At 29.1% G+C, this 13,986-nt stretch overlaps 1 protein-coding gene across 2 annotated transcripts in view; it reads right to left on the reverse strand.

The window, feature by feature from the left end:
- LOC127281803 (proteoglycan 4-like) overlaps nt 1–13,986 on the reverse strand; it is a 97,045-nt gene that overhangs the window by 60,384 nt on the left and 22,675 nt on the right. For both annotated transcript variants that reach the window (XM_051305711.1, XM_051305710.1), the window contains 2 exons: nt 3,603–3,638; nt 2,433–2,537 (listed from right to left, as the gene is read on the reverse strand). In XM_051305711.1, the coding sequence (XP_051161668.1) occupies nt 2,433–2,537; nt 3,603–3,638 (141 nt within the window). The remainder of the gene's footprint in view (nt 1–2,432; nt 2,538–3,602; nt 3,639–13,986) is intronic.

Raw genomic sequence — 13,986 nt, forward strand, 5'->3', positions numbered from 1 at the left:
TGCTATGGTAACAGTTGTCATGGAAACGGTTGCTTTGGATACGGTTGCTATAGAAACATTTGTCATGGAAACGGTTGCTTTGGATACGGTTGCTATAGAAACATTTGCATGGAAACGGTTGCTATAGAAACAGTTGTCATGGAAACGGTTGCTATAGAAAGATTTGCATGGAAACGGTTGCTATAGAAACATTTGTCATGGAAACGGTTGCTTTGGATACGGTTGCTATAGAAACATTTGCATGGAAACGGTTGCTTTGGATACGGTTGTTATAGAAAGATTTGCATGGAAACGGTTGCTATAGAAACAGTTGTCATGGAAACGGTTGCTATGGAAGTGGTTGGTTCCTATGGAAACGGTTGCTATTGTAACAGTTGTCATGGAAACGGTTGCTATAGAAGCGGTTGCTATGGAAACGGCTTTAATGGTGATGGTTGTCATGGTGGTTGTTTGTGTAAATTTCAAAATTCACAAAATAAAATCCGTTAGCACACACCCGTACAGACGTAAATGTCAGTTGAATAGCAAAAGTTTTTTTATATTAAATTTTTCCCAATTATAATGAATCCTTTCATTGTTCCAAATGAAGTTTTTTTTTCCATATGTGAATTAAAATTTGTATCAAAAAAATATAAGAACAGATTTTTATTTCCTCATCATATATGAGAATGAAAGATTTTTCTTTTATCAAAATTTATACTCTCTTATTTGAAACGTAAAATTTTTTTTTTTTTTTTGTTACTGTTGATGTAGTTTTTTATTTTGAGTAAAGGATTGTGTATTAGACTGAGAATTCCTAGAATATATATATATATATATAGAGAGAAGGGAAGCAACGAGTTTTCTCGACTGTCCATTATTGGTCTGCTGCCTACTGTCTCTCTCTCTCATAGAGATCGTAAAACTCATTGATTTACGAGCCCGTATTAGACACGTGGCCATCGCGTATCGTGTGATTCATGGTTAATGTGGGCATTGTATACGGTATCGGATGGTCAGGTGCAAATCTAATTTTATTGACAAATAAAAGTAAAACTGTCAACTAATTGACATTTTCCATTTTTATGAGATTTTCATACGAAAATTATTAACAGTTTTTTTTTTTTTTTTTTTTGTTAGAATGGCTATTCTGTTAAAATAAAAATTCGAATAAATAGAAATTCTGAGAAGTGAATTTTCGGTTATAGATTAAAAATTGAAAATTCTGTAATATATAGAAATTCGGTTAAATGAAATTTCTGTACCAAAAATTATTCAAAGAAATAAAAATATTCGGCTAAAAGTAAATTTGAGGTAATGAAATTTTGTCAAATAAAATTCTAACAAATAATTTTTGAAAGGTCATAGCATACCGGAAATACCCACAAAATCTTAACTCGGAAGTGCCAAAAAATGTATAGAGTACTTTGTGATAGGACAAACAAACTTTGGAGTTACACTCACTCACTTTGAAGTTTCGCAAATGCAGTTTAAAAAAAAACGCCCTTTTTACTAAAAAAAAATACTAATTCTTCAAAAATTGAAATAAAAAAATATTCCCACTCCTATTGTATATGATCGATGACATCCGATATTTATCGAAAACGATATACACCGTTATATATTGAAGCTTCAGTGAAAGATAGGATCGATTTTGAAAAATGGCTCACCAAGGTGCAATCCTGACAATTAGAGTCTCTCGCGCAATAGCACACATGTGGCATGCAGCAGGCTTACTTGATTGCTACAGGAGAGCTCTTAGGGTAGATTTATTGACCTGTCATTGGTATGGTTCACGCGAATACGCCAAATTTAGATTGCCGCAGGTGTGTTAAGAAAGTAAGAAAATTGCAAATGTGGGTAATAAGTGGTTTGCAGATGATAGACAGCACGCAGGGTTCGTACATACATATATATATATATACAAAGTCGTGATCCAGGTAATTAATTTTTTTTTTACACCATCCACTTTTCACACTGTTCATGGTTATTCTTATCACTCTTTAAAAGTGCCTATATAATTTAAAGGATCGTCCTTGTCATTCATCAAACATGACACGATCAATGTCTTTGATAAAAAAAAATATTGTAATAGGTTTTATTGCAATTACGAACGTCATTAGCCTCGACTTGATCCGTTGCGATTAATTATTATACGCTCTCGCGCGTATAAATTTTTTTTTTTTTTATTTGTAAAATAAATTATCATAAATTATTGTTTAATTATAAAATCAAAGTAAAAAGGTAGTCAAATTTCTATTCTTGATTCTTAGAAATTTAAAATACAAAATATATGATTTATTCAAAGTCCTTTTTTTAATATTCTAAATTGTATAGTAAAATTCGCGCACGAAAACGATGAATGAAAATAAGATGAGTGAAATGACTCAAGTTTCAAAGTTGCTTTTTGCCTTTAGGGCCTCAATTACTTTAATTTTCAAGAAATTCCTTACCTTCATTCTGGTGAGACGAGGTTCCTCAGCAGCAAGTTTCGCCAGGGCTTGGTAATCTCCTTGTGCAGCTCTCACCAGCCATTCGCGTGACTTTCCGTCCAGTTGCTGCAGGAAATGAAGTCAACGTTAGGAATTATTTTCAAGTATAATCTTCTTCGCAAAATATTTTGATAATTTCTTTGCAAAAAAACTTTCATAATATTATTTGGGATAATTTTTTTTTCAATTATTTATTTAAAAAAATATTATTAATAAAAATAAAAGAAATAATTTAAAATAGCAATATTTTTTTTTCAGGGTTGCCATACAAGTCAGGGAAATGTGAAAAGTGACTAAAAAAATGTTGTAAACCTACAATGGAAAAAAAAAGTTTATTTATCCGATTCAAATAATCGACTACTTTACTATTAGCAAATAAATATTTACTTGAATCAAATAAATTTTATTTGAATTAGAAATAAACTGTATTGGAAGCAATATAATTTTTCGTAAAATTTTGATTAGAAGCTTTGAAAATAATTAAATGTTTGAAAAAAAATTTCATTAAAACTTTTGAAAATATATTAAAGTAAATTTTTTTACTTTGAATTATTTGTATTACTTTGTATATTATTTTTAAAAAAATTCTTGGCTATAGAATTTCTATATAACATAATTTTTATTTTATCGAATTTTTATTTATCACAATTTTTTCTAAATAGAATTCACATTTGATTAAAAAAAAAAAAGAACAAAATTCGAAAACACAGAAAAAATCTCAACTCAAAATGTGTTCAATCCGCTCAATTTGAAGTGCGCAGCAAAAATGAGCTAATTTTAAACGACACAAAACGTAGCGCCATCTTACTAATTTTTTATGCACATAAAATTGAGTCTAAAAATTCATTTTGATTTTAGCTTCTTTCTACGAATGTCAGCAAAAAAATATATAAAATATTTTCTGCAAGTCACAAAAATGAGAAAATTATAATAGAAAAATTTTCCAGCAACCCTGATTTTAAAAAAGATTAATTTTGAATAAAAAAAAAAGTTTCAATTAAATCAACTTTAGAATAATAAGCTAAAGTTGCCAACACTCATTGGCGTGAAATTCAATTTGCGAATGAAACGTAGATTAAAAGATTAATAACGACAATGATGGTATAGAATAAATGATGCTGATGAACTTACCGAAGCAACGGAAGCTCTGTCATCCTCCTCCGTTCCCTGTGGAGCAAAAAAAAAAAAAGTTAGTGTCCGTTCGAAAATGAACTTGACGGCCGTTAAATAACACACATAAAATAGTGGAATGAGTGTTGTATATATATTTATATGTGTGAGTATAAAATAGATGTATTATAGTGCCAATGAAGTGCACTAAATGGCAGGAGATTCAAAGGGGGAATGAGAATGCCTAAAACAGCGGGGGATCAACATTGAATACTTTGATATACGGATCCAATAATTGATTTTCTGACATTGGGACCTCAACTTACGCAACCCCTGTCAACCACAAGTCGTAAATCGTTTGGAATCAACATATATAACGGATGTTTGCACTATACTAACAAAAAATAAAAATTAGCCCAGTCACTGAATCTCGCACTATTTTAAATTATATTTCAACTTTTCTGAATGATTTAACAAATCATTGATTTTATCCAGTTAATTGACTCAATAATTGAACGCACTATATATATATACAACCATAAATCAATTTATAAATAAGAAATCAAAATTTCAAAAGATGTTTATACAGTTAGAAGTTGATACAAAATGAGATATTTACCAAGCAAATATTTAGGAAGAAAGTTTAAAGATGTGGAAGTGAAAGATGGAAGAAAGAGATAAAGATAGACGAGAAGGTTCTGATCTTCAAAGAACGTTAAACGACTACTCATCCCAGTTAAACTGTTTGTATTTTCACTCGTCACGATTACAATCCTCACGAGGGTGCTCATGTCAAAAAGTTGACCCGGAGATTTTTACAAACATGTTTATCTAATTATATACCAGTAAAAAAAAAAGAATTCATAAAAAATTATTCTCAAAATACTAAAAGTAGGGGGGAAAAAATTCTTTTCTTGATAATAAATATAAAATGCAAAAAATTAATGTAAAATTTTTGATGAAAATAATATATATTTCTATAATTTATATATATACGAGAAGAAATGATAACCACTGACCCCCTGTGGTGTCAGGTGCTGCGATGAAGTGCGTTCTCAGCTCTGAGAAGCTTTCCTATGTGAACATATATACAAGAATAATGTTATCCACACACAGTGAAAACGGACTTTATTATATGCATAGGTCACGCGCTATCCTCCATCAGTGATTCAACAATCGTATTTTCAATAAGCGCTCGCTATTGCCCTGCCCGGTAGGGATTATAAATTTCTGATAGTGGGTCGTTGACTATCATTGAAAGAAATACTCTCTCGTAATAATAGCTATAAATTTATGGTTGGGAATTATGTTTGAGAGCTATGATGTCTCTAAAGGTTATGTATTAGCCTTTTATTTTTTATTATTATTAATAATTTTTTATTATTTATTAATTTTTTTTAGTACAGCCAATTACCAAAGTAACATCCGTAAGGCTAAAAAAGCTAAAGAACAAAAACAATAACCCCAGTCAAAAAAGTTCTATAGAATTTGACTATAGAATGATTCTAATATAAATTCACTAAAATGATATGCTAGAATGATCACTAGAATGATTTTTACAAAAATTCTATATAAAATTTAGCTAGAATTATTCTATAGAATTTCTACATTAATTCTATATAGGATTTTCAAGAGGAACTATACAATAGCTTTACAGTAAAATTTAAAAGGTATATTAAGTTGGCGCAACCACATTATTGAAAGTACTTTTTACCTATGCCATAATTAAGTGCTCATTTAGTGCTAATTTAATGCCAAAAGCACAAATTTAATGCTGTACATTTTTTAAAAAAAAACCGTGGTGGCGCCAGCTTAACGTTAAGGTAGCGCCACCACATAAAAAAAAAGCTGCAAAAAATTTTCTTATTGATACCATAATTTAGTGCTCATTTAGTGCTCTCAAAATATTATGCTCTTAATTAAAAATATGAGATTTTAAATGTTAGATTTGTCCAAAATCAACTTTCAGACAAAAACAAGTTTAACTACTTACATTTTTTTAATTTAAAAATTTACAAATTAATCGATTGACTTGATACCAGTTACACGGGGGTTTTCAGGGTCGCTGATTAGGAATCCGGTATCATTTTATCAAAAATTAAAATGGCGGAACCAATATGGCGGATGAAAAAATTAAAAATTGACCGAATACGTTTGAAACTCGTTACTTGGAAGTTTTCTGGGTCGCTCATTACGAATCCGATGTTAAATTTTTTACGAATAAAAATTTTGAAATTAAAAAAAGATATAAACTCATCCTCTTTGCACAAAGAAAGACTTCTACTTGTGGAGCAAAAAATTTAAAATGGAGAAAAATTTATTGGCAAAAATCTCCATTCTCTCTTTAGGGGATGGGAGTGATCATTGTTAAATTAAAAAATTTGATTTTCTTTTCATTTTGAATTTTTTAGGACACAAGTAGCAACCTTTTCATCTGTAGAGAGGAGAAGTTTAAATCTTAATTTTTATTGGCAAAAAAAATTATTAGTAATACTAATTACTTTTTACCTATACCATAATTAAATGCTCATTTAGTGCATTTTAATGCGAACAGCACAAATTTAATGGTGTACATTTAAAAAAAAAATCATGGTGGCGCCAGCTTAACGTTAAGGTAGCGCCAACACATAGAAAAAATCTCTAAAAAGTTTTCTTATTTATGCCACAATTTAGTGCTCATTGAGTGCTAATTTAATGCCAAAAGCACAAATTTAATGCTACACCCAGAGAATATATTACTTTGATTTAAAGAAATCAGTTTCTTTGACTTGGTTTATTTCATTAAAAATAAAATTTTTTTTGAAACAAAAAAAAATTATTAGTTTCAAAGAAAATTGTGCTTTAAATCAAAGAAATTCTAACATTGATATAAAGTCATGGAAACATTTATTTGAATTAAATAAAAAATTTCTTTTAACAAAGATAAGTTTTTTTAATCACAGAAAATTTGTTTGAAACAAATAAATTTTCTTTGAAGCAAAGAAATATTTCTCAAAGGAATTGATTTCTTTAATTCAAAGATATCCTTTTTCTCGGTGAGTACATTTTAAAAAAAAATCGTGGTGGCGCCAGCTTAACGTTAAGGTAGCGCCAACACATAAAAAAAATCTGTAAAAAATTTTCTTATTTATGCCATAATTTAGTGCTCATTGAGTGCTAATTTAATGCCAAAAGCACAAATTTAATGCTGCACCCAGAGAATAGATTACTTTGATTTAAAGAAATCAGTTTCTTTGCTTGTTTTATTTCATTCAAAATAAAATTTTCTTTGAAACAAAAAAAGCTTATTACTTTCAAAGAAAGTTTTCTTATTTATGCCATAATTTAGTGCTCATTGAGTGCTAATTTAATGCCAAAAGCACAAATTTGATGCTGCACCCAGAGAATATATTACTTTGATTTAAAGAAATCAGTTTCTTTGACTTGTTTTATTTCATTCAAAATAAAATTTTCTTTGAAACAAAAAAAAATTATTAGTTTCAAAGAAAATTGTGCTTTAAATCAAAGAAATTCTAACATTGATATAAAGTCATGGAAACATTTATTTGAATTAAATAAAAAATTTCTTTTAACGAAGATAAGTTTTTTTAATCACAGAAAATTTGTTTGAAACCAATAAATTTTCTTTGAAGCAAAGAAATATTTCTCAAAGGAATTGATTTCTTTAATTCAAAGATATCCTTTTTCTAGGTCCGTTAACCTGGCTTGTCCACATTGTCCGATCTGGATAAAACCTATTTGAAAATTAAGGGCTAATTTAATGCCCTAATGCCGATTTTAATGCTCGGCATTTTCTTTAAAAAACTTGTGGACAAGCTAGCTTAACATTAAGGTGGCTTGTCCACACAATGAAGGAGCACTCGTAGGAAGGCCTACTATAGGTCAAAATTTAGGGCTTTTTTAAGGCTCCGCAATGCTCTATTGACGAATTTAATGCCGGCATAATTTCGCAAAATATTTGCAAAAATTTAATTTTTACTTGATTTCAGTTTGTCCACACAATGAAGGAGCACTCACAGGAAAGTCTACTGTAGGTCAAAATTTAGGGCTTTTTTAAGGCTCTTGAATGCTCTATTGTCGAATTTAATGCCGGCATTATTTCGCGAATTATTTGCAAAAATTCAATTTTTACTTGATAAGCTTGCCCATTTCTGCTGCTACTCAGCCACTAGTCAAACCCTAAATAGCGTCGCTCGTCTGAAAAGTCTAGCCAAAAAGGTCGTTAATCCTAGAAGTACCACTTCCACGAAAAAAGTTTTTATATATGCTAACATTTAGGGCTCAATTAGGGCTAATTTAGTACCTCATGTAAAAATTTAGGGCCCTTTACCTACACGGAGAAAAAAGATTTCTTTTATAAAGTAACTTTTACTACTTTCAGAGTAAAACTGGACCAACTCGAAGTTTCTGCGCATCTCTGGCAATTTTTACTCCAAAAATAGTAAAATTTACTCTAGAAATAGTAAAACTTACTACGGAAACAGTAAAATTTACTACAGAAATAATAAATTTTACTATTTTTGGAGTAAAAATTGCCAGAGATGCGCAGAAACTTCGAGTTGGTCCAGTTTTACTCTGAAAGTAGTAAAAATTACTTTTTCTTTTTCTCCGTGTATTTAAAGTAACCCTTCGTACTGCTAGCTTGACGTCAAGCTGGATCTGAATTAGTAGTTTTCTACTAATGAAAGAGTGCGTATTCGTTTACTAATTGAATTAGTAACAGTTATGACTAATTTGTAGTAAAAAAACTACTAATTGCTAGTAGAAAACTACTAATTTATGGAGTAAGTCGTATTTTTTACTATTTCAAATTAGTAAGCCGATTTACGCTATGAATTAGTAGTTTTTTTTACTAAAAATTAGTAAAAACTGTTACTAATTCAATTGGTAAACGAATACGCACTCTTTCATTAGTAGAAAACTACTAATTCAGATTTAGAGAGTAGGGTTCTCAACTAAGACTATTTAAATTTTTCAAAAACCACCCCTAAGTTCAAAAAAACATCTCCAATTATTAAAACTTGATTTAACTTAACAATAATCATATAGGACATAGGAGCTAAATTAGTGTTCTTCAATAGCACTAAATTGACTTTTTAAAAATGCACTCCCAAGCACCCCAACCATGTAACTGATAGAAAACCAAACACAAAACCTACCCTCAAATAATTCAAACTTAATATTTTCAAAAACAAGTACTTATGAATTTAGGGCTAATTTAGGGTTCTTAAATAGCACTAAATTAGATGTTCAAAAATGATCCACCAATTTCAAAAACTACCCCTGAGTACTTCAAACTCAGTTTTTACAAAAAACAAGTACTTTGGAATATAGGGCTAATTTAAGGCTCATTATTATAGCACTAAATTGCATTTTCAAAAACGATCCACCAACTTCAAAAACTTCGCCTCAGTAGTTCAAAAATTTCTTTTACATTTTTTTATCGAAAATAACGATTTTTAATAAACAAATTAATTTTTTTAAACTGTGAAAGCTATTATTTTTACTTTTTTTTATTTTTACATACCTGAAAATAGTAAGAATATTTTGCAAAAAAAAATTTCGAGTAGTCATCCAAAAAGGGTAATCAGATTATCAGTAAAACATTTTACAAAGTATTTTAGTAGTATTTCCATGTATGTAAATATAAAAAAAGTAAAACAACGGGTCTAAAGTTAAAAAAAATAATTTGTTTATAAAAAAATCGTTATTTTCTATAAAAAAATTCAAAAATAAATTTTTGAACGAGTCGGGGGTAGTTTTTAGGATTGGTAGATCATTTTTAAACAGCCAATACAGTGCTATTTACGAGCAATAAATAAGCAAGTAATTCTTAAGTGCTTATTTTAAAAAAAAATCGTTTAGACTTGCTAAGATAGTGTTAAATTTGGCATAAAAGCATTTTAGAGTTTTAAATAAGCCCTAAATTTTGACACCTAGAAGACCTTCCTAAGAGTATTCCTTCAATGTGTGGACAAACTAATATAGCGATAAATTTGAATTTTTGCAATAATTTCGCGAAATTATGCCGGCACTAAATTTGGCAATAGAGGATTAAGGAGCCTTAAAAAAGCCCTAAATTTTGACCTACAGTAGACTTTCCTGTGAGTGCTCCTTCATTGTGTGGACAAACTGATATCAAGTAAAAATTAAATTTTTGCAAATATTTGGCGAAATTATGCCGGCATTAAATTCGTCAATAGAGCATTGCGGAGCCTTAAAAAAACCCTAAATTTTGATCCATAGTAGACCTTTCTAAGAGTGTTCCTTCATGATGTGGACTGAGATAACGTAAAACATAAATTTTTGCAAATAATTCGTGAAATAATGCCGTCATTAAATTCGGCAACAGAGCATTGCGGAGCCTTAAAAAAGCCATAAATTTTGACCTACAGTAGACTTTTCTACGAGTGTTCCTTCATGATGTGGACAAACTGAGATAACGTAAAAATTGAATTTTTGCAAATAATTCGCGAAATAATGCCGGCATTAAATTCGACAATAGAGCATTCAAGAGCCTTAAAAAAGCCCTAAATTTTGACCTACAGTAGACTTTCCTGTGAGTGCTCCTTCATTGTGTGGACAAACTGAAATCAAGTAAAAATTAAATTTTTGCAAATATTTTGCGAAATTATGCCGGCATTAAATTCGTCAATAGAGCATTGCGGAGCCTTAAAAAAGCCCTAAATTTTGACCTATAGTAGGCCTTCCTACGAGTGCTCCTTCATTGTGTGGACAAGCCACCTTAATGTTAAGCTAGCTTGTCCACAAGTTTTTTAAAGAAAATGCCGAGCATTAAAATCGGCATTAGGGCATTAAATTAGCCCTTAATTTTCAAATAGGTTTTATCCAGATCGGACAATGTGGACAAGCCAGGTTAACGGACCTAGAAAAAGGATATCTTTGAATTAAAGAAATCAATTCCTTTGAGAAATATTTCTTTGCTTCAAAGAAAATTTATTGGTTTCAAACAAATTTTCTGTGATTAAAAAAACTTATCTTCGTTAAAAGAAATTTTTTATTTAATTCAAATAAATGTTTCCATGACTTTATATCAATGTTAGAATTTCTTTGATTTAAAGCACAATTTTCTTTGAAACTAATAATTTTTTTTTGTTTCAAAGAAAATTTTATTTTGAATGAAATAAAACAAGTCAAAGAAACTGATTTCTTTAAATCAAAGTAATATATTCTCTGGGTGCAGCATCAAATTTGTGCTTTTGGCATTAAATTAGCACTCAATGAGCACTAAATTATGGCATAAATAAGAAAACTTTCTTTGAAAGTAATAAGCTTTTTTTGTTTCAAAGAAAATTTTATTTTGAATGAAATAAAACAAGCAAAGAAACTGATTTCTTTAAATCAAAGTAATCTATTCTCTGGGTGCAGCATTAAATTTGTGCTTTTGGCATTAAATTAGCACTCAATGAGCACTAAATTATGGCATAAATAAGAAAATTTTTTACAGATTTTTTTTATGTGTTGGCGCTACCTTAACGTTAAGCTGGCGCCACCACGATTTTTTTTTAAAATGTACTCACCGAGAAAAAGGATATCTTTGAATTAAAGAAATCAATTCCTTTGAGAAATATTTCTTTGCTTCAAAGAAAATTTATTTGTTTCAAACAAATTTTCTGTGATTAAAAAAACTTATCTTTGTTAAAAGAAATTTTTTATTTAATTCAAATAAATGTTTCCATGACTTTATATCAATGTTAGAATTTCTTTGATTTAAAGCACAATTTTCTTTGAAACTAATAATTTTTTTTTGTTTCAAAAAAAATTTTATTTTTAATGAAATAAACCAAGTCAAAGAAACTGATTTCTTTAAATCAAAGTAATATATTCTCTGGGTGTAGCATTAAATTTGTGCTTTTGGCATTAAATTAGCACTCAATGAGCACTAAATTGTGGCATAAATAAGAAAACTTTTTAGAGATTTTTTCTATGTGTTGGCGCTACCTTAACGTTAAGCTGGCGCCACCATGATTTTTTTTTTAAATGTACACCATTAAATTTGTGCTGTTCGCATTAAAATGCACTAAATGAGCATTTAATTATGGTATAGGTAAAAAGTAATTAGTATTACTAATAATTTTTTTTGCCAATAAAAATTAAGATTTAAACTTCTCCTCTCTACAGATGAAAAGGTTGCTACTTGTGTCCTAAAAAATTCAAAATGAAAAGAAAATCAAATTTTTTAATTTAACAATGATCACTCCCATCCCCTAAAGAGAGAATGGAGATTTTTGCCAATAAATTTTTCTCCATTTTAAATTTTTTGCTCCACAAGTAGAAGTCTTTCTTTGTGCAAAGAGGATGAGTTTATATCTTTTTTTAATTTCAAAATTTTTATTCGTAAAAAATTTAACATCGGATTCGTAATGAGCGACCCAGAAAACTTCCAAGTAACGAGTTTCAAACGTATTCGGTCAATTTTTAATTTTTTCATCCGCCATATTGGTTCCGCCATTTTAATTTTTGATAAAATGATACCGGATTCCTAATCAGCGACCCTGAAAACCCCCGTGTAACTGGTATCAAGTCAATCGATTAATTTGTAAATTTTTAAATTAAAAAAATGTAAGTAGTTAAACTTGTTTTTGTCTGAAAGTTGATTTTGGACAAATCTAACATTTAAAATCTCATATTTTTAATTAAGAGCATAATATTTTGAGAGCACTAAATGAGCACTAAATTATGGTATCAATAAGAAAATTTTTTGCAGCTTTTTTTTTATGTGGTGGCGCTACCTTAACGTTAAGCTGGCGCCACCACGGTTTTTTTTTAAAAAATGTACAGCATTAAATTTGTGCTTTTGGCATTAAATTAGCACTAAATGAGCACTTAATTATGGCATAGGTAAAAAGTACTTTCAATAATGTGGTTGCGCCAACTTAATATACCTAAATTAAAGCATTTTCAGCGGTAATTTAATTTTAATCATACCAACTCCAATTGTGCTTTAACAATTTTTAACCAACTCTAAATCTGAATTAGTAACGATTTTAACTATAAGTGACTAAATTTTTTCTATTTAATCAGTAAAATGGGGTAAAAACCATTCCCACCATAGAAAATTATAAGGTATTAAAATAAGCTGCAACGCTTATTATTTTAATCCAATTTTGCTTATTTTAATACCAAAATGGATTAAAATAAGCAAAATTGGATTAAAATAATAAGTGTTGCACCTTATTTTAATGCCTTTTAATTTTCTGTAACCTTTTAAAATTTTAATTATCAGTTTTATTTTCGAACGAATTACTTAAATTTTACTCATTTAAAAGCAAAAATTGAGTCACAAATTCAAAATTAGTTAATTTTTTTTTACCAATTCAGATTTAGAAAGTGGTAAACAAAATATTCCCCTAGAAAGTTGCTTAAAAAGCAGCAGTCAGTTAAAAATTATTATAAAGCACACTTGGAGTAAGTGATTAAAGTAAAATTACTGCTAAAAATGCTTTAAATTTTACAGTAAAGTTATATTGTACAATTTCTCTTGAAAATCCTATAGAATTCATGTAGCAATTCCATAGAATGATTCTATGTTAAATTCTATAGAATATTTTATAGAATTCTTGTAGAAATTCTAGAGATTTTATAGTGAATTTTTATAGAACCATTCTAGTTAAATTCTATATAATTTTTTTGACTAAAAACTAAAAGAATTAAAACAATGAACGGCATTGCTGTAACAAAACTAATAATATGGCATTAATAATAATAATAATAATTCTGGCATTAGCCAGAATTATAGCTGTATATTCAAGAAAAAATTTCTTTCAGATTTTATAAAGGCTGTTTTTATCAGTAAAATAGGGAATGGATAAATTAATAGGTTAAGTTCGCGTCTGCGCAGAATTCTCAAGAATAGTTGAGGACGCCACCGTATAAGCGCTTTAGAATGTCATAATTATCCGCAACAAAAGTTACACAGGCCGACAAAATTTTTAGCTACTTCAGAAACGAAAACTAGATTATACTTTTCCGAAGAATTTTGAATTCGAATCACACCTCAGAATTAACCAAGAACGTCAGGTTTTCGAGATAATCTAACCTAAATGTTCAAAAAAGACATTTTTTGAGGTTAGGTAACATCAAGAAATAATTCTTTATCCAAAATATCATTACAGCATCTAAAAGTACTATTCTTACCCCTTAAAATGCATTTTAAAATCTTTATTTGGCTCCGAGTTATCGTCATTTAAATTTTTAGAGTTTGGTGAATTTATCAATATTCTTAAACTAATTATGTAAGTAGTATTAAAAAATTCAGATGACTGTAACTCGGAGCCAAATAAAGATTTCTTAATGTTTCGAAATGCATTTTAAAGGGTAAGAATAGTACTTTCAAATGCTGTAACAACCTTTTGGAAAAAATTATCTCTTAATGTTTCATAAC

This window comes from Leptopilina boulardi, unplaced genomic scaffold (assembly GCF_019393585.1).
Source record: "Leptopilina boulardi isolate dan_hultmark-lab unplaced genomic scaffold, ZJU_Lbou_2.1 LbouV2_278, whole genome shotgun sequence".
Taxonomy (NCBI): domain Eukaryota; kingdom Metazoa; phylum Arthropoda; class Insecta; order Hymenoptera; family Figitidae; genus Leptopilina; species Leptopilina boulardi.